The following is a 20954-nucleotide window of genomic DNA, read 5'->3' as shown; positions in this document are numbered from 1 at the left end:
CCACTGCTCGGCGCCAGGCTGGGGGCGAGTAGGGAGCAGCCCCCTGTCCCGGACCCTCTGAGCCCCCCCAGCCCCCCAGACAGACCACGCACCGCCGCCTTTCCTACGCCAGGTTTATTTAAAAACACTGTTAACTGCTGTCCTAGGGAACAGTTCAACTAGCGGAGGAGGCCAGACTACGTTTAATACAATACCTTAAATAGAATACAAATATAAAATGGAAGAATAAAATATTTACAGAAACCACGGCATACACCAAATCCCGTCTCCACGGACTGAGCCTGGGCAAAGGCTGACGGCAGAGCAGGAGGGGGAAGCCTTCCTCGCCGGGCTCTTGTGCACTTTTCCTCTCTCGCAAAGTCCCTCCCGTCCACGCTGGCAGGAGAAAGTCCTTCAGCAGGATAAAGGTGACCCTCCTGGAGCCAGAACAGCAGTTTTCTAAATTTTGGTTTCAAACCTTTCCTCTAGGAACTAAGACATCACAGTGGATTATCAAAGCACACAAGTGTTTTCTTCCAAAGAGAACGTATTTACAACCAACTCAAAACTGATTTTTTCCTCTGCCAGCAGCGAATGCCTGAGGGCCCCTATAAGCTTCACAAATCATAGTAGGAAGAGACTAAAGTTCTTCAAAAATTTAAGAAAAATAATGCAAAATATATCTGCTAGGGTGGCAGGGTACACAATACACCCCAGTCTCAGCTGTTTTCTGCAGGGTCACAAATTCAGACGGCACCAAGACAGACCAGTAACCTCCAGCACGTACTTTGACACGGAGCTCAAGCCTCAGCAGTGAAGCAGGGGACACCGACGGGACGGGCACACCCCAAAAAGGAGAGCAGGGTTGGTCCTGCACCAGTACCAGGTTCCAAGATTGCTGGGCCAGGGCACACGCTCCCCCAGAGGTCGGTGCCACACGGTGACAGGTCAGACAAAGCCCCCAATGTCTGAACACGAGTCCCACAGCCGCCGCTCCCCGGCGGAAGATGAGGCAGCAGCTTGGGGGAACGATTCTTAGAACCAAGAGGCACTTAAACCAGTTCTTAGTTTACTGCAGACTATGAGAGGAATTGTTGACTATCCACCCCAGAATCCTATTTGCATCAGCAAAAAGCACCAAACCCCTCCCCTAGGCTTTGGTACAACAAAACGGGCTGGGGGTTTTCTGGCTGTACTGCAGAGCTGCTGCTTTTCACACTGATATTCTATCATCCCTGATAATTCAAAGTAAGGCTGGATGGACTGACCCCAACCACCACCCCTGGCAGCACGTTTGGTCCAAAATACTAAGAACAATTGTTCCGCTCCCTCCCACCCTGACGTTTTCATTGTTACCCTTAAAGATTAAAGTCAAAATGATAGCATACATAAATAAAACTCAAGAGTTGACATAGTAACTCCAGGCTTTAGATATCAACTGTCCAAGAAACAAGAATATCAAAGCTTTGAAACACGCTGAACGTTGAGTTTTGCCAAGAGGGGAGAGGAAGGAAGAAGCTTCACGTTTAAGCCTTCAGAGCATCACTGAATCAGTAGGTCAGTTCACAACCACCACAGTTCGTAGCTGGGCACGTCCCAAAATAAACAAGTGCTTTGTCCTCTTAATGCCGAAGGTAGCCACCGATAGTTACAGAAGGGATGCACACAACCTTGACTCTGACCAGCAGGGAAATTTAGGACAACTGAGTGCAGATACTGCCAATTTCTACCAGTTCAGCTGTGCTTTAAGACTCATTGCAAAGCCTCAGCTGGAAGAAGGATCACCTCTGGGTATCCAACAAAATACGCAGTTTTTTAATTTTTTTTTTTTTTTTAAAAAAAAAAACCTTGAAGACTAATGCAGTTCAGCTGTCAATCATTTCCGACAGTTCCAGGAGGAGGTCATCCTCATCCTTCCCTGGGTCCAGGTCAATTTCTGCTTCCAGTTTGCCTCCTGAGATTTCCCAAATAAGCTTCTCAAAGTCATCTTCTACAGATAAGGGTGCTTTCCCAGCCCCTGTGGAGCTCAACCGGCGTGTCTTTACTGCTACTTGCGGAGAAGCTGAAGTTGAGCTTGAGACCTCTGACTGTGCCACGGAGTCTGCCTGGCTTCCAAGATGCAGCTCAGGACTTGGAAGAACAAGAGAGAGAGGAAATCAGTGTATGACATTCTGTAACCACAGAGGTGTTTTCTGCAAACCAGCTCTTAAAACTAGTTAATCCCTCCTACTCCTCAACTTTACACAGGGTTTGTTATTCAATTAACCTGGGGCTACTCTTAGAGACCAATATATTAGCAGGTACATTTTTCAGTCTGGAGATTTATTCATGAAGGCAGAGCATTCGGGGTCTGGCAAAGAAAGTTCAATTTTTGTAGCCAGAGACACTATGCCACTTTTACTAAATGACTGTAAAAAGGTTAATAAGTCATCCTCCGCAGGCATTCAGAAAAGCCAAGAAGTCACTGCAAAGCTGGATCAACTTGCAGTATTTTAAGAAAAGAATCTAAATAAGCATTTCAGCTAGCTGCTAGAAAATTATTTCAGATAAATTGTTCCTTTGTTGGATATTGGCATTAATTATCTCAAAACTCTGATTTTTCTACGTGTGAAAAAAATTTCTATTTCATGCAAAAGATACACTGATCAAGAAAAAGAACAAGCTTTGGATTGTTACCTGGCTTTGGGTTTTTCTCTCCCAGGTATGGAAACCAGGCTGTCCTCTGGCAAAGCAGGAACAACAGCCTAGGAAAAAGCAAGATGGTTTTTATGATACACAGGTAAAGGACTTCTTAGTAGATTCTTCCTCTGCTGCTTCTCCTCTGGCATTGCTGAGCCTTAACCAAAATTAATCAGGGAACTCCCGAAGAAAAGTTAGTATTTACTTTAAGTTCACTAATGGCCTTGTGTCTTTTTTAAGAACACAGTATTAACAGACAAGATCCTTCACTCCACAGAAAAATCAGCAGAGTTATTATGTAAATGTTGCCATTTATCTAATAAATAGCAGAAAGGTACTACAACCATCCTGTAGACCACTTGTGGGTTCAAAAGGGAGCAGACACCCATAGAACATTTCAGTTTTCCATCTTTTCCCCAAGGAGAGGGTAAAACTTGGGCATAAATTTTACTAGGGACCCACTACTGCCTCAGCCACTGTCCTTACCACAGCTGCTTTCTTAGCTGAAGGCTCTTTTGTATCCCCACCAGTGGTGCTCAGAGGTTTCACAGCTGCCACAGCAGAGGGGTGGCTCTCAGCTGCCTTTCGTTTCAGTGTCTGCTTTGTGGGGGAGGTGGTCTTCCCATCCGAAGGCTTCAGGCACACCTTAGATTTGGCTACAGTAAAAAGAAGAGAGAATGGATACAGTCTTGCTCTGCCTCAGGAAAAAACCAAACAGGTTCTCTTAACAGTATCATAATCCTTCCAGTTAAGTTTATATGGCCAGCACAATTTCCCAGATTCTCAGCTCTATTTTCTACATAGTAAACTCTAGCTTACCAACGAGCCATAAAAAGGAGCAAAGAAGTTACAAAAAGGAGACGGAGTTACAATGAGAAAATTGTCATTATCTGCCTTTTTTTCAAAACATGCCCTAAAGTAACTCTTAGATGTACAGTCAACACTTACTTTTAGCTTTCCGTTCCAGCAGCTGAGCTGCCTGTTTCCCTAGTGATACAGCAGCATCCTTTCCTGGGCTTTCAACCCCATCTTCCAGAGATTTCACCAATACCTTCTTGGCAAGTTGATAGGCTGACCCTGAAACCACGCTGGATTCAGGACTCCCTGATGATGGAGTTTTATCCTTGATTGCTTTTTCAATGGGAGATGGCACAGCAGCTGCCTCCTTCTGAAGCTTCTCTTCTTGGCGTTGTTTCAGTTGCCGCTTCTCCCTCATTATCTCTTCAAGGCTCTTCACTTTAACTGCAGAATTAGTTGCACTCTGATCAGAGGGCTAGAAAGAAACCAAAGAAGAGGACTAATAGGACAAAAATCTATGGAGATTTTGTTAAGAAAATCCAAGTGGTAATCTCTCCAAAATGGCTCCATGTGGAACAGAGCATGTTAATACCATTCAGATGTGACATTTTTTCCATGCTTTTCTATGGAAATACTGTTTGAAAAGCCTGCAATTCCCAACACAGCAAGCTTCTTTAATAGAGCAGAAGACTCTAGCTGTAATCTATTACATTCTTTTTAAGCAACAGAGAATCATGCAAGTTCTCCCATACAGCATTCATCGACACAGATTTCCTCCAATACGAAGCTTGAGCCTTTTCTATTAAAATACTTACCTCAGGATTTTAAGCTATCCTTCCAGTCTGATAAAGTCACAGAGAACAAAAACATTCCCTCCACATTAACCTTGCAGATTTTACCTGGGGCTAATAGGGTCTTCTTATTCACTGTCAGGTATAATAAGATTAATTCAAAGCTCGAGGATTACAATGTTGGCTGGAAATGCTATTGAAAGTGAAAGGGCTTACGACTTCACTGCAGCGCTCAGGGAGTGCAGGAAGGAAGGAACACACTCAAATTGGGAGCACACAGCAAGTTACAAAACAAAACAATAAAATCTACCAAAAGTTGTATGAATATATGCATATCTTCACAAAGGACTCACCTCTGCAGGTGCTGAGACGGCTTTGGGAGAAGACTTGTTCAATTCCACTACCTTCTTTTCTTCTCTTCCAGGTGCTTTAACACAAGAAAAAAAAATTTTGTCAACAGCAGAAATAAAGAAACCTGGTTACCTGTTTCTTTGGTGTGTTTATTTCCTTGTATCTAATAATGGGACAGAGGGAAAGGCTACAGCAAGCAGCACTCAAGCTCTTTCCCTCAATCTGTCTCTTTGTACACAGCTTATACAATCTTAACAATGACATCTTTAATGCTCTGTCATTTCTGATAAAAACTGGCCCTCACACTAAGAAGCTGATAACATGCTTTGCAAACACATATACATTGATAAAAAGTTTAAAAATGCATATGCCCAAGAGGAAGGTAAACTTGGATTCAGCACAGGAAAGATCTTGTACCACTAACAGATGGCAGAAAAAAAGCAGAAGAGAGAAATTAAGACTACAAAGCTCCTCAATGAATTATTTTTCCAGTGAGAAATACAGAAAATAGTCATGCAATTCATGGAAAATAATATGGCCGCATATTCTGGCACTTTCTTGCCTTTTGACTCTGTAGCCTTAAACTCTTTTATCCTCTAGTACACATAGAAGAAAAAAAGCAAAGTGAATCCTGAACAAACTGAATTTGCTTGATAGGGAAAGTGCTTCACCAGGGCAGGTACCAAACCATCTTATTACCTATTAGCTTTGTGATCCGTAACAATCTCCTCCCTGGTGGGGCAGGTTCAGGTTGTGCTGGTGGAGCTGGCACATTTTCTCCACTCTGCTGCATCCGCAGAGCTTTCTCCTGTTTGATTTCTTCCAAGGTTTTAATACGCACCTCTCCTGCTGGCTTGGCTTTACCTGCTGGCTCTGCCAGCTGCACTTTGCTGGGCACAGATGGAGCCAGTATGTTCTGCTTCTTGGGCTCACTCTCAGCTTTTGTCTTGGTAGGAAACTCTTCTGGTTTTGGCTTTTCTTCTTCCAATCGCTTCTGTCTTTTTTCAGTCAGGGCTCCTGAGAAAGTTTTGATGCGAACTGCAGGGGAAGGTCTTGGCCCCGAGCTGGGATCTTCTGTTTTACAACGTCCTTCAGTCTGGGGTTTAGGTTGAGGTTCTCCTCGTCTCTGATTAGCTCTCTCAAGACGAATTTCCTCCAGTGTCTTCACATGGATCTCTCCTGTTGGCTTCGCAGCCTTCTCTGTCATCATCAAAAGAAGAGAAGCACCAACGTTTAAGGAGAGTCCAAGAATATTTAAAATCTCCAAAATCTGTCACAGTACTAAGGAAAACTAGGTATGAATGTTCCCAAGAACACATCTCAGGACACTATCATTCTGCACAATATTCTCCTCCTCCTTTGAGCCACTTGTATTTGTTCCTGGCAGTGGTTCTATTCTACCTGTGTGTAAGCACAGTGCAGCTTCAGATGGTTCACAGCAGGAGCATGAAAGCTTGATGAGGGCCAAGTGGAAAACACACACACACACAAAAAACACCCCCCACACCCCCTAGAGCCAGATCTCTGGCAACGGCCATCAGGACAGCTTCAGCACTTGAGCAAGAGGAATCAGGCAGGGTTTTTATTAAAATTAACTAACAGGACTGTATGGAAATTCATAGAAAGAAAAAAGGGGAAAGCATATTTAATAGCAGTTATTACCTGTCTCCATACTGGCCTGTTCAGAGGACAATCCTAGCCTCTCCTTCAGAGACTTGGGGACTTGAACTACAAGACAGGACAGAAAGTTAGGGAGACTGCGTAAATCTCAATTTTGTGTTCACATTTCAAAAGGAGACAGCAGATCACTGGGATTCAGTCACCTTAAGCCCTCAACCAACACGCAGGAAAAATCAGAAGAAAGGACAAACAGAAAACCTAAACAGAAAATCTGTGCATCAAATCCAGATGTGTTTAGCAGCTGTACCTCTCTTTGGTGCTTTGTCAGCGTTCTCCAGAATCTCTATCTTCTTCCCCAGCCTTTCAGCAAGGTTGCGCTTTAGTGGAAGGACACTTTTACCAGCTTCAGAAAAAGAAAAACCAAGAAATACTTTAAGAACATTTCTGCAGAGGATGATTTTAGAACAGTCAGCCACAAACTGCAATTCTTCCAGATGTATTTTCTATTTCCCTTTCAGTTGCTAACAAAATTTACCATTTCTGTAGTCACCACAGATCTCCTCCAAAATGTATTTTCCCTCTGCATATAGCAAAAAAACCCTTAAATATAGTCAGGTTTAGATGAGGGCACCCAAACAACAGCTCACAAAAATCTCTTACCCATGGAGGTTTTCCGCTTTCCCAGTCTCTCAGCAAGATTCAGTCGAATCACAGGCTCCTCCCCTAAAACAAAGAATAAACTCTTTAGTGCACAGAAACCAGTAGCCAGTAAAAGCATTGTCCTTCTAGCCCAAAGACACTCTTTTGGTAGCCAAACCTCATAAATGAATGACTACAAGCAGAAGTAATTCCACAACTATTTTGCCATTAAAAGGAATTTGTGTAGATCTAAACACGACCATTTATACAGACTCATACTGCACTACTGTCCACAACTGCCACTGTCAGCCTCTTCAATGCCTCAAAAATTGGCTGTTTGTATAATACCGTCTTCTATAGGTCTCCCCTTTCATTAGTTCCCTGTTTTACTGTTATCCCTCTATTTGCATACTGACACTTGTTTTGACATTAGCCTCTCTCTGCTGCTACTGCACTGAACCCAAACACACACTCTGTCACACGCTGTCAGCACATTAGCTCATTCACAAATCTCACTCAACTTCAGGAACAGGAAAGTCAAATTAAGCACATTTGAGTGTCTGTAGGATGGTGATAATATATGATTAGCTATGGCTTAATGTCAGGCTGATAAAAAACACTTCTTGATCTTTTATTGCAATACAACAAACTGAGCACCTACAAATGCCAAATCTTTCCACAACCAGGGTCTCTAAGCATTAAAGCATAGGTTTAATTAGACAAGGCAGCACCAGCAGACTAAAAAGTCTGAATTATCCCAATTACTACTAAACCTTTTGGCTTAGGAGGCAGGAAATGGAAACTAGTATTCACTATTACCTTGCTTTGTAGACAGAGTCACAGTTCTCACTACTGTCCGTACATTTTCCTTTTCTGGTACGGGAATAGTCCGAGGTTGGAGTGGATGAACAGAAACTCCTGAAGGACCTTCTGATCAGATCAACCAAAACATAAGGATATTTAGGAAAAAAAAACCCACCAAACTAACCAGAAGAACTATCAACAAAGACCAAACCCATTAGTTATTCTTTACTGTCAAACATACAGTGGCCAGAGTGTGTAAGTAAGAGAGATGAGGAATTTCCCCCCAATTTGCCCTTGCAATTCCAAACTAGAAAACCAGCTGCATGAGTTGAGGTAAACAGGTTGCGTGCCAAAGCTGCTCAAGGCCCCCAACTAAACATGGAAGTCTGTCCCTCAAGCAGCTCTCAGCTGCAATCATCTCCCAGTCTGACCCGAGTAGTCTAAAAAAATTCCCTTTATTTTGCAAATAATTGTATTCACCAACACATAGCCAGCTATCCAGGTAATATCAGAAGGATAAAATAAAATAAAATAAAAAGAGGATGAAGGTGAAAGAAAAGCAGAAGGATAAGAAAGTAGGGGGTATTAACTCACCACCTTGTTTTTTTGTTTTTTCCTTTAGTTTCTTCAGTTTGATTTCTTCAAGTGTCTTTATTCCAAAATTTAAATTGTCATCTGAAAACACAAAATGGTTAATGAAACTGAGGCTTAAATGCACACGCTGAAGAGCGCAATTCCTCAAGCTTCTTACAGCTCAGAACCTTTCTGTCAACACTCCCCTCAAGTAAAAAAAGACATAGAACAGATGGTATTTTGGTAAGCAATTGGCACCTTTCTTCAGTCCTACTCCCATCCTACAGGGTAAAACCTATAGTTTTAAGCATTTTAATCTATCTACATGGTATTAGATTCCTTTATCATTTGACGTGGCTTTCCACAATGTTTGAAAGGACACAATTGCAGGCATTTAAACTCCATTCTGTGGCTCTATTTTGTTCTACAAAAGTAAAGAGGGAGGAGTTTACCTGTCTGACCCAATGGATGCTATTAGATAGGAATGAGCTCATGGAAATAACTGACGCCCATCCAGCAACCCTATGTCCTACTGTATCTTTAGAACGTACTGCTTTTGAATTATCTGTCAAATTCTCCTTCCAATCCATCCTACGACAGCTGTCAGAATACCTTGCTTTGTATTAGCATTGGATTTCCTCGTGGAAATTATCCGCAATCCATTATGGGCTTCTGTCGTTGGTTGCTGGACAGGCGTTTTAGCTTCATCTCCTTCTTCAGAAAGTTGGTCTGAAAGGCAGAAGTAAACCTATTCAGTTATGGAGTAGGGATTAGACAAGATTTTTCATGTTTATGTAGCTCATAAAATGAATTTTAGTCCACATTTCCTAATCTGTTCATATTCTTAACTACAATCAGAGGCAATTATTTACAGAAGGATTTTTTTAAAAAAAGTTATATATTGACTTGACAAACTCATAGAAGTGAAAGAGCTATACTTGGAAAATAATATTTAGGACTCCAGACTCTTGTCTGTAGCTTTAACCATACACAATTCAGGTATGCTGCGATTTATACATTCACTTACAGCAGAAATGCTTTCAAATAAGTAAAAGATGCTCACCATCATCATCTTCATCATCATCTGCAGCATTGATTACAACTGGAGGATGTGTAGGACTTGGGACATTTTCAGAGTTCTCCACTTTCATCACCCCCCTCAGCTGTGGAGACGGATTTGACTGGACAGAAAGTTTGTTTTGCTGCAGGGACATCTGAGCCATTTTCACATCATCTTCTGCAGACTCAGGTGGACTTGGAAGCGCAGCTAGAGGAAAGAGAGAATCATTTGTAATTTGGCCATTTAAAACTTTGACCCCAATGTTGCACTCTCTGCACAGACGTGGTAGATAACCCACCTGGCTACTAAATTTAGTTTCCTATTCCCCACCCCTGGTTACACTGTGAGCAATGGCTTTACTTCACACACAGATCTCACTGCCCCACTACCTAAAAAGGATTAAATGAGGGGAAAGCAACCTGAAAGGGAAAGATCACACAAAACACAGAGAAGCTGAGCCTGAAAGAAAGACTTAAAATACCAGAATTACAATCCTTTTAGTTTAGAGCTTGTGACTGCTGATTTCTCCCTGCACTCACAAATCAACAGTTAATTGATGTCTTTTATGGTATTGTACCCGCTCACAAGGAACGTTCAAAATTAACTATTTAATACTTAAAGAAAAAGGACCTAAGAAACTCACTTTTGCTTGGTGGTAAGAACAGTCCATCAACATAACGTCCTTTCGCGTGATGAAAAGCACAGTTGGATTTTTGACAACCTACTGGCTGATTCTCCCAGTAGCAAGGAATCTCACTGCGCTTTTTCTGAAGACAGAAAGAAATAAAAGCTCATAGTAACACTCACCTTCGATTTGCAAGAGACATAGTTGCACATCATGCCAGAGACAGGACTACTGAAATGTCATTCCAGAGGTCAATTTATCACTAAAATATTTCAGGACATATACACCAAGTTTGTGTAAGGTGTAACAACTATGTATTATCCAGCTTTCCTACTGTTCAGCTTGAGAAGACAGGCACTCACATGTCAATTCAGGGTGGGTTAAATTAATACTATGTGCAAAATACTAAGGGAAAATGTCTTAAATTGCCTAGTTAAATCTATCTGAATTTATCTTTTGGAGCCTTAGTTTCTTCCCATCTTTTTTCTCCCCACCCTGTACCACCCCAAGAGGTCAGAACACCATTATGTGAAGAAATCCAAGACAGAAGAGACCCAAAAGGCCATTATCAAGCCCAACCCTCTGGAGCCCAGTGCAGGCTGTTTACTACTGCCCTGCTCCAGCACATTTAAGCAGTGTGATCGATGTGGTTGCTTTTGCCTCTGTTAAGAAAATATCATCAGCACCTAAACCAAAAACATCTTGCCGAGATATACTGAAGAAATTGATTTTTCTTACCCCAATTTCCTCCCACCCCCCTCCTAGTAATAGAAACCAGTATCATTTTAAAGCAAGTAAATCTATCATGGAAAAGCCCATTCGGTCCACCTACAGCAATGAAAAATGCTTTCAGTGATGTAGTTTGAGGAAACATCTTTAGGCAAACACTCACATCGATTTCCATGTGTCTGAATCTGCAGATATTCCTGAAACAGCGACCCTCCTGCCAGAGCGTGCAGACAGTTTCATTTCCCAGAGCAGCTTCACAGTGGCGGAAGGAACAGCTGTCTCCCTGTAACCAAAAGAAAAATAAAACAATACAGCCTAAAAAAGTGTCCATGCTATCAGAAATGGAAGCAGAATCTAACTGCTTATTAGGTTAACAGAAATCTGTATGTCTCTTCCCACTCCTCTCAAAAACTAAAAAGGAAAATACAAACACCAAAAGAAACCCAAACATACCTTGTTACACGTGGAATAGAAATAGAAGTAGCAGTCATCTCCTTGGTTAGACATAATGGACAAATTCTTAGGACAAGCTCAGGTTTTAAGGGTTTGCTCAACAGGGACTTCCTCCAGCCTTGGCAAGAGCTGGCTTCACTCTTCTTGGACTGAAAGTCTTCTGCTGGTTTGTCAGCGAAATCTTCTTTTAAAAAGTAACCCTAAGGAAAGGTATAAATAAGTGAAAAATAGTTAAGTAATAAGCATTTTTACAGCTGCTTTCTATTAATCAGATTAGTCTCTTAGGGAGGCAATGGGAAATCAGCTGGTCACAAGAACTATCCCAATACTAAGAAAAATTTCTGTAAAACTGCATGGGTTTAGTCAGCAAGTGTTCTCCCCTGTGTCCTTAGTAATAGTTATATGCCTTGGAGCACGGAAAAAATTACCATGTGTGGCTGTAAGCACAACAAGAGAGCCACTTCTTAAAAAAAATAAGTTGTATATTTGAGTCATCAGTCAGTGATTAACTGTGGGTACTAATAATGTTTTTTTTAAAATACAACTGACATATTCAACATTATTTTCCAGTCACCATGGATCTTCAAGTTCACATACCTGGACAACTTCAGCAAAAGATATTGATCTTCAAAGACTTCCAGTTAACTTCTCCTGTAGGCCGAACCAACACTGAATCCGTGAATTAATAATAAAGGGGTAGAAAGAATTTTCCTCCTCACATTGCCAAGGGAACCTCTCATCCACAATTCAAACATGGGATGTGCTTTTAAACATCTTACAACTAATGGAGGAAGCAAGTCCATTTGAATACTGTCAGACTGGAGACAGCCAGGGTTAGTTAGCTCTTCCAAAAATAAAAAAACCAAAAAACCAAAAAAAAAACAACAAAAAAACCCAGTGCATTTAAAGATGAACTTGTGATTCAAAGTGGCTGCAAAAATGAGGATCCATCTTCCACAGCCGGACAATTTTATTTTTATTTTTTTTTTTTTTTTAAATTTAAAATTCAGTAAGCTGCAATTTCTGGTCTTCAAGATTTCTTCACCTATTAAGAAAACACAAAAACCTTCCCCCATCTTTATTACCTGTACAGCAAAAAACATTCTTGTGTGTATAAACACACAAATATGTATATACATACACATATGTGTTTATACACACACCAAGAGCGAGTGATAATAAAGTCAGCAAGTGATAGTAAAAATTAGAATTTTGGGCTATTTGCCACATAAGACTGCATAAAAAGGCTCTCATTTTGAGGGAACTGGCAAAAATGAAAAGATCTACATAATATTTTGATGAATATGCCTTCAAAGCTGATGCTTTATAACATGAGTGATTTCGGGGCCAGCACACAAATATGCATACATATGTACATGCATACAGTATAAACATATCTATACACACAGGCGTGCACAGTATATGTTGTATGATCTCCTTATCGAGAACAACTTTTAGCCCCGATCAGACACGTGGAGTTGCAATCAATTAACAGCAGGGAGACAGCAAGATCAAGGATACAGCAAGCTTTGAGAGGCAGGGTAATGCTCACTTTGCAAGTGGCATGGCTGCATGATACCAAGAATTTTGAATTACTTTGATTTTAGGAAATAATTTGCCTACTTTTTACATCAGAGCAAATACTACAAGTTTGCCATCATATGCTGTTCCCTAATCCATCATTATCTATTGTTGCAAGATCACAGAAGGTTTGAAAAGATGGCTTAGGTCCAATTCAACAGCCAATGATTTTTTGGTGTCACCAGAGTGGAAACTGATTTTATTTAGCCACAAGCAGGTTTGTTTTGTTTTTGTTTTTGTTTTTTTTTAATGTGAAGTTAGATACTTTGATTGTTATTTTTTTTTTAAAGATACAAAATGCCGTAAAACCTGCAACCAGACCAGATAAAGTTCAAATTAAAGTGATTCTGACTCCTTTCATTAAAATGCTGCACATTCCTGTGCAAACTATTTCTGACTCTTTTCAACAAAACTGAATGAAATAGTTCTTACAAATTAATAATAAAAGGTTGGAACCTTTTACTCACACAAACACTAGTGAATTTTCCAGGATATTTTTTTTTGGCAGGGAATTTTCCCAAATCTAAAATAAAGAGAGGAAAAGTTGGGTTCTCGTATTAGTTATTGGTTTTTGACTGCTTGACAAAGGGAATAAAAACAGGAGTTAAGTGCAGGGCTATCTTCCCTTCTTCAGTATCGATGGGACTATACACTTTTGACCTTTAGCACCTTCAAAAACAGACTTTGTGTCATGCATCTACTTCTAAAAATTACCGGTGCTCCTTCACGTGTAGAAGTTTGACAAGAAACTTTTTTCCAAATGCATTATCAATACCTTTGATAGTTAAATTAAATTGCAAGCACGACTTCTTCAGTTTGCACAAGCCAACATTTAAATAGATGGCAATTAAGGACCACTGCTTTGCTGAGCAGAGGCATTCAGATACAAATCAGAATGGAATTCACCATCTAGAAGGCAGCATTTCTTTTCTCGAGGAAGTGAGACACACCTGTATAATGGATCATTACTATATCCACCACCGGGGGGGGGGGGGGGGGGGGGGGGGGGAAGAAATCCCCTCAGATTTAGCTCTTTTGAATGCCCAAGCAGCTCAGCATTTTGCTTGTCGCCTTCCATACTCCTGAGCAGACTTCAAGAGCTGTTCAGAATTTGAATGGATCTTGTTTAAGGAATGGGAAAAAAAGCAAAACTTTAAACCAAACAAACAAAAAACTCAACAACTCCCCCCCCCGCCCAAAAAAAAAAAAAAAAAAAAAAAAAAATCTGAACTCCACAAAAGTCTTCTAACTTTAAAAAAGGTTAACTTTTTTTTAAACTGGTGTCAATTAACATGGCAATCTGCACTAAACAGAAATCGACTGAACTAACTTCTGAAAGTCTGTATAAAAATGAGTAACTCTGGTGCACTCAGCAAGTCTCTAATGGAAGTTGATGAGAATTTTAAACACTTCTTTTTTTTCTCCAGAACTCTAGTAAATTTGTTGTATTAAGAAATTTTAAATTCATTAAAAAAAAACAAAAACCACCACAGATGCAGTAGCTAGGGGTCAGGAAAAACATGCCACCAAGTGCCACAAACTTCACCTTTGCTAAGGGAAGATGAATAGTACAATGAAAATCTGTTTAGTTCGTTTTACAAGCTTGTCTTTCTTGGTACTGAAGAAACAGTCCTACTCCCTGGTCTAACCTTCCAGCTTGCTGCCCTGCCTTTGTTCTCTATCTGAACAGCAAAAAGGGAACAAAATTTTTTTTGCACCCCAATGAATTCTTGAGAGAAGTATTACTGCACCTACCTGTGAGTACTTTTTGATTATAAAGCACCAAGTATTTCACTTGGACAATTTCTCTTGCTGGTCCGCTTTGTGCCTTTAATTTCTTATAAAAATATTAAAGATACTTAACGCCCCAGTCGGATGACAAGGAAGGAAGAGAACCAGTAACTACGTGTTCTAACCCCTCTTTTCAATTGGTCAGCGTTACCCCAGCTGCCAAACAGCTGCTGCTGCTTTACCTGCCCCTTAGCATGCTCTGCAGGCTGAAAAACTACACTACAATGCGCCTGTAAACCAGGCATCTTCATGGCGTCTAAAGCATGGAACAACCTCTTGCTAACACATTTCATCCTCTGCATGAAAATCTAAAACTAAGTTGTCCAAAGCTGAAGCGGAACAGCAATAATTTCTACTCTTTACATTTGTTTTAGTCAATTCTAGTTGTTAAATACTGTCTAAACACGGACTGGGGGTTACCAGCACTGAAGACCCACTCAGAGCAACTGCAAGGTTGCCAGCCAAGAAGGCAAAGGTTAAAGCAGATGATGGTCTGAGCTGCTTCTGCCATTGAGTCGGGGTCACCTTTCATCATGATCCGGGAGTTACTATGAGGCACAGCTGTCCCTTACTGGCTGGAGCAACTGTATTTGAAGATACACCACTTCAGGAACCTGAATTAGGACATTCTTCCTTAAGATGAGAGGCAAATCAATCTGTTCCTGAAAGGGCTGATTGGCCTGGTGTTTCTCTAACAGTCAAAGAATAACTCTGTACTGAAGCACTCCATCAGATCAGACGCTGCTTCAGATCTGTCTTGAGCTTGACACATCAAGAGGCAGGAGAAGGAATTCTTCAAAGCAACCTTTACAGCAGGGATCTAGTAAAGTGGCCAAGACAAAGCGTTCAGATCTGAGAGCCCTGCTCCATTTCAAGCCTAAAATATTTCACCCATCTCCCAGTCCAAGAGCAACAGTGACACCTTTGATCTGGAAGTCTTTCCAAGTGCTCTGCAAAGCCAGAAGGATGTGTCCGATGGCAGCACTTGTCTGAGATCTCCAGTTCCCTACTGGCCTCTACCTGCAGGCAATGAATCTTGCACCCATCAGACATCTGGGACCACTGGATTGAACTGAGAATAGCCCCATTTTCCTTCCCAGGAGGATGCTGCTCCACCTTTTGCTGTTTTAAAGTCACTTTAACATATAAAAGGTAGGGAGAGGTTCACTGAGCAGCTATTTCCTGCTTCAAGTGATCATGTGGTAGATGGTTCGAATGCTGGATTTTCTGAAGAATTTGATGAGCCTTAGCAGAATGAACAAACAAGTCTCTTAAGTACCTGCTAACCTGTTCTCAGTGTTCCTGTGCTCAAAGTCCTGAATCATTAAAATACAGTAAAACATAGCAGCTGATACCTTGCATTGTGCCCACAATGCAGCAGCAGGTCGTCAGAAGCTGGAAAGCTAGGGGCGAGGGGATTAAGGGAAAGCCACACACCAGTTTGGTAACTTGGTTCTTGTAGGACACTTTATACTGCAGAAGTTTTATCAAAGCCAGTGGAAGGCAGCTGCCTGTTTTCTAAAAGAGGACTTCTGGTGCAGTGTCTCAGAAGATATCCAGTGGGCCATCACTGTCAGTAGTCCGTGGCTGGTTCAGGGTCCACACATCAACAGTCAAATGGGTATTTTTGTGTTGTGCTTTCTCCAAAGCCATGAAAAATGTTTCTTCTACAATGCTGTACAGTCACATTCTAGACGGAAACTGCCTAGCGCCACAACCTGTATGAACTTAAGTTGGCCTTGAAAAAAAAGTGTCTTCAGTAATCAATTTTATAATAGCTCTGTGTACCTGTTATTTAAGTGCATTCACATAACTGAGTTCCTTCATAGTAGTATGCAGTTGAGATTCTGAGTCCCATAGTTAAGATTCATGTCCTTTCTCCTCCCAGGCACCTGGCTTAGAAGGCAAAGATGAAACAGGAACACCCAAGCCTGGAGATGTTAAACCACAAATGGCTCTGAGCCTATCCGTTGAAAAGAAATAGTTCAATATGTCACCTTCAGGGGGCAAAAATTCACATGTAACAGTAGAAAAATAAAGAAACGCTTCCCAAGCTTCTGGTTACTGGCAGCACAGTCACATTCAGGCCCAGCGTGCAGGGTGTGTGGTCTGCAAGTGTTGCTGCAACACTGGAAGCACCAAGGCGAGTCCCTGCCCTGTCTGACACATTTTTTAAACATTGTAAGGAGCGTGCCAGGTATACGGAGGGTCAGCTGAGAAATTCCAGACAACAGATGTGTTTGCCCTAATTTCTGGCATCAAAAGGCTTTGTATTGCTCCCTCCATCTTCTCCAGAATCCTCTACTGCTACAGCTGCAATGGCTGCACCGGTATGACCCACATCTACAGCAAATCTCTTTGACAGCTCTCGTTTACCAGGGCGCATTTGCAGTCCATTCCTCCTCCTCTTCCAGCTGAAAAACCAGCCCGCTGCCTCTGCCATACGGTAACTGCCAACGTGAGAGCCGAGAACATACATCAAACTCCACTGCTGAAACCACTTTCTGGGGAGATGGCTGACACAGATGTGTCACAGGCACATTCACCCTCCCTTACTGCTGACAGTTGTGACGCCGGCTGTCAGCCACAGCCCAATGTACACCACACTCTGCTTGGAAATGTCACCAAAGAGTCAGTGTCCCCTGATGAGTACCTGGCTTGTCACAGCTTTTTTTTTTTTTTTTTTTTCCTTTTTTTTGTCTGGATATGGCGCACCCAGTGAACCATAGATCCAAAGTTCCACCCAATAAAAGTATTCGCTCTTCCTCCAGGCAACACTGCATGCTTTAACACACTGCATTCAATAAGGAAGCTCTCTTCACCTTGTTCACGGAGTACACGTAGGTGTAGCAGTACCTCGAAGTCCCAAATCCTTAACAATTTTTAAGATAGCACCAATTTTTAAGGTAGTGGCTTTCCCTTAATGCATAACCCACTCTTTCCTGTATTTTTAACAGGTGGCTCTCCTCTATTGTTCTTTCTGTCCAACAGCTTTTCCTCCTCGGTGTCCAAACGGGCACAGGGAATCAATTCCAAACTAAGAGGACTGCTAAAGCTGCTACATCTACTCTTAGGTGAGACAGGCATACTTTAAAAAAAAAAAAGATGACACTAATTCTTTTTCTATTTCTGAAATCAACGATTCATCTTCTTCACTGAAATGTTTTATTAAATTTCAAAGAGTCAATTTCCCCTGGAAGCAGCCATCTGGATGGGTGCCATTTTAGATGAGAAGCAACAGCTAAAGTAAGTTTTCTCTAGACAAGCTTTCCTCCAGAAGCACCTGGACATCCAGCAACAAATTCAGCCTATCTGTTCAGCCCGATCAGTTTAATGTGTGTCCAATTCAACCACTGTGGTGGTTGTGATATCATTTCAAAACCCCCTATGGCCAGTAGATTTTTTTTACAATCCTTTTTTACAATCGAATAACACCGTTTCATTTTGAAAGTATGGCCCAGAGCTCAATTCCTGAGTGCAGTGTGCACCCCAAAGCACCAGTTCTGGGAACAATGTGTAGGCTCCGCATACTGATCCCTGCAACAGTAAAAATCACTTCTGCATTTTCATTATAGGCATCCACGTAAAAACCAGAAACTTCTTAGATCCAATTCTTGAGAAACACAAACAAACGCCACCCAATTGGGTTGTTTTAAACAACCTAAAGGAGAAATTAAGATAACAACCGGGTGCATCCAGAGTTAGTCAGATCCTGAAGGCAGTTCCTTTGGGGAGCGGAGGAGCAATTTGTCAGATGACTACATTACAGCACGCCCCTTATACGCATTGCTACAAAAGGCAGGCACAAGGTTTTAACTGAAAATACTCATAAGGCACCTGCACTGGGACCTTCAATTTGACCAATCTCTCCAGAACCTGCCCAAGGACTCCGTTTCCCCGGAAGACCACCGAGGGAGGGGAGAGCCCGTAGGCAAACCCCGTGGAAAGGCTGACGGCCAAGGAAAGGACAGGGGCGGGGAAGGGGAGAGCAGCGCCCTGGGCTGCGGCCCTGTAACCGAGGGCAGAGGGAACTTGGGCCTACCTCGGGCAGCGGGGAAACAGCTCCCCCTCTCTAAAGTCCCAGGTCAAGGCCGGGGAGAACACCTTACCCCCAGCACCGTCCCCGGAGAGCCCCTACTACACCAGAGGCCCCAGCAGCCTCCCCCCCGTCCCGCCCCAGCGGCTACGGACACCCCGGTGGGGAGGGCTCGGGGACGCGGCCTGGGCCGCCCGCCCCGCAGGGCGCGGGGGACGCGGCCTGCTTCCCCTGAGGGGAGCGGAGGGGACCCGGGCCTGGCAAGAGGCCATTCCCCAGCCCCTGCGGTCTACGAACGGCTCTAGTTACCGGCGAGCAGGGACTTTACCGAACCCCAGGGGACCGCCGCTGCCGCCGCCGTGTCGCCTCGATCCGCCGGGGCCGCTGCTCAGGCCGTTGCCGTCCCCGCTGCCAGCCTCAAAGATGGCGCCTAACGTACGGGCAACGTCAGCTCACCCGTTGCTAAGATGGCGGGCGTCGCGGCTTCACCAGGGCCCACTTCCGGCCGTCGAGCGGGCGGGGGCGGATCCCGCGCAGGCGCTAGGAGCGGGCGGCACCGCCCACCGGAGCGGTAGAAGCGGGGCGGGCGGGGCCTCTAAACAAAGCGGGGCGGGCGGATTTTTTGCCTTTTACTTCTCGGAGGGGTCCTGCCGGCGCCTCTAACTCCAGACAAAGCCTTTGCTTGTGGGATGAGGAGGAGAGTGCCCCCCCTCCTGCCCACCTCTGCCCTGGCAGCGGTGCCTCACATCTGCCTTCCTGTCAGGCTGTGTCCTGCCGCCATGGCACCAGGCCTCAGCCGATGAGGCGGCCATCCCTCCCCTCATGCTCCAGGTGCCTCAGGGTTACGCTTTCCAAGCCAGAGGCCGCTTTATGTTTTCAGCCCAATTTCCCGGGCTGGCAAGTGCTTGCCCTGGGGCCTTGAGACACCTCAGGCTGGGCTGTGCCCTAGGGAGGGAGGCCTGGGCCTGGCTGGGGTGTTTTGGGTAGCAGCCATTTCTTGGTCAGTGTGAGCTTGTCAAGCCTTCCTGGCGGATCACAGACCTAAACCTGCTTCCTCTGCTTTTCTCCTCTCTGTCCCGGTGTGCTGGTGTCCTGCTTTCCCTGGTTTGATCCCAGCAGCAGTGGCAAACAGCCACCTTGGCAGCAGACACAGTGTCCAACCTCAGGAAGAGGGTACGGGGGGCAGCCCCACCACAGTACAGGCACAGTGGGCACAGCCATTTTCTCTATTAAATGACTAACAGTTCTCTGATTTATTTCTTTCTTTGCATCCAGCCTGAACTATGTTTAAAAAAAAGATGCAATTGTGGCTGTTCTCTTTAATTAAGAGCTGGAGGATGCTGTCAGCACAGACGCCTCCCCAAGAATGCAGGAGAGCGGGTGATGCTGCACAGTAAAGCTTTTACACCCTGTTCATATCACCTGGCATCAGCTCCAAGGGTCAGGCAGCTGAGAAGTTTTAGATTGAATTTTCTCACTGACAGCCTCGCCCAGCTTGATGAGCATTCTCATCATGGCTTGGCCCTGGAGTTATTAAATAGAGAAGCAACTCCCTCTCCACTGAAGCCAGGGAGTTAAACTATTCCAATGCAATCAACCCGCTTGGAAATTAGAGTATTTCAGGGGCTGGTTGCTTTTATTTCCCCTTGTTTTTCTTGCCTGGGCAATGTGCCTCTATGGAGGCAAAATAGTCTCAGTACAGAGGCAGGACATGGTTTGAAGCCAGTCCCCAGGAGATGGAGATTACAACCTCGACCTTAGAGGCACCGCAGACATGGCATTGGCGAAGGGGACAAGGGGGGATCTTTGCTCGCAGGCAGCTCGACACGTAGCCCAGGAGCACTGGTTTGGGTGGCATTTGGCAGCCAATTCCGGACTTTGCTTGGAGATGGAAGAAGCTGTGCTTGAGGCAAAACGCTGGGTGCAACCAGCCATCCCCTGCCTCTCAGTAGCGAGGCTTACACAGAGAGGAACCCCACGCTAAGGGCTGCCTTTGTAGCGGTGGGGTTGCTTTTGATCCCCATCCCGTTTTCCACCCTGCAGGCCCCACTTTCACATTCTGGCTTGCTCCGATGGGAAGCCCAGCCCTTCATCCAGTGCTAGGAGAGGATGTGGGATTGATTTCACAAGCTGGTGGACACACTGAGGACGTCATAGTTACATGTGGGCACATTTTATTCTCTGGATGCACTTGCGCATTGTTTCAGCTCAACAGCCAAAGCTTTATTGATTCAAAACCGTTACCCTTCTCCCCCACCCCACTTTATTTTTTTTACTATGCACCCCCTTTCCCACCCCTCAACCACTCTTCTGCTTCCACTTTGAGTATTATCTCTGCTTGGAGTCTGTTTTCTTAGAAGAAGCCAACTGACAATTCATTCAAAATTTTTTTCTCCCAAGAACCATATAAATTACATGCAAAACATTGTACATAGAGATTAATAT

General features: G+C 43.5%; 1 protein-coding gene across 5 annotated transcripts; it reads right to left on the bottom strand.

Moving 5' to 3' along the window:
* Positions 1-167: 167 nt before the first annotated feature.
* Positions 168-18906, bottom strand: ZC3H11A (zinc finger CCCH-type containing 11A). Of its 5 annotated transcripts, XM_074925772.1 has the most exons (19): positions 18819-18893; positions 13150-13205; positions 11699-11752; positions 11102-11301; positions 10812-10931; positions 9938-10061; positions 9298-9501; positions 8847-8963; positions 8256-8336; positions 7677-7787; positions 6879-6941; positions 6526-6621; positions 6261-6326; positions 5298-5798; positions 4601-4674; positions 3607-3931; positions 3145-3314; positions 2656-2723; positions 168-2109 (listed from the first exon to the last, which is right to left on the bottom strand). In XM_074925772.1, the coding sequence occupies exons 4-19, from the start codon at positions 11153-11155 to the stop codon at positions 1845-1847; spliced, it is 2439 nt and encodes an 812-aa protein (XP_074781873.1). In that variant the 5' UTR covers positions 11156-11301; positions 11699-11752; positions 13150-13205; positions 18819-18893; the 3' UTR covers positions 168-1844. The 5 variants fall into 5 exon arrangements, with proteins under 5 accessions (XP_074781873.1, XP_074781874.1, XP_074781872.1 ...); XM_074925773.1 differs by lacking the exon at positions 13150-13205 and having other exon boundaries at positions 18838-18906; XM_074925771.1 differs by lacking the exon at positions 13150-13205 and having other exon boundaries at positions 18819-18894.
* Positions 18907-20954: the final 2048 nt, after the last annotated feature.

Source organism: Athene noctua, chromosome 23 (assembly GCF_965140245.1).
Source record: "Athene noctua chromosome 23, bAthNoc1.hap1.1, whole genome shotgun sequence".
Classification (NCBI taxonomy): domain Eukaryota; kingdom Metazoa; phylum Chordata; class Aves; order Strigiformes; family Strigidae; genus Athene; species Athene noctua.
The sequence above is the reverse complement of the archived record's forward strand: the minus strand, read 5'-3'. Positions and strand labels throughout refer to the sequence as shown.

Coding starts and splice junctions, on each gene's coding strand:
- ZC3H11A (XM_074925773.1), bottom strand. CDS start 11,155: ATGTCTAACCAAGGAGATGACTGCTACTTCTATTTCTATTCCACGTGT. Junction 8,337..8,846: donor CAATGCTAATACAAAGCAAG/GTATTCTGACAG, acceptor TTGTGTTTTCAG/ATGACAATTTAAATTTTGGA. Junction 2,110..2,655: donor AGAGAAAAACCCAAAGCCAG/GTAACAATCCAA, acceptor TGTTCTTCCAAG/TCCTGAGCTGCATCTTGGAA.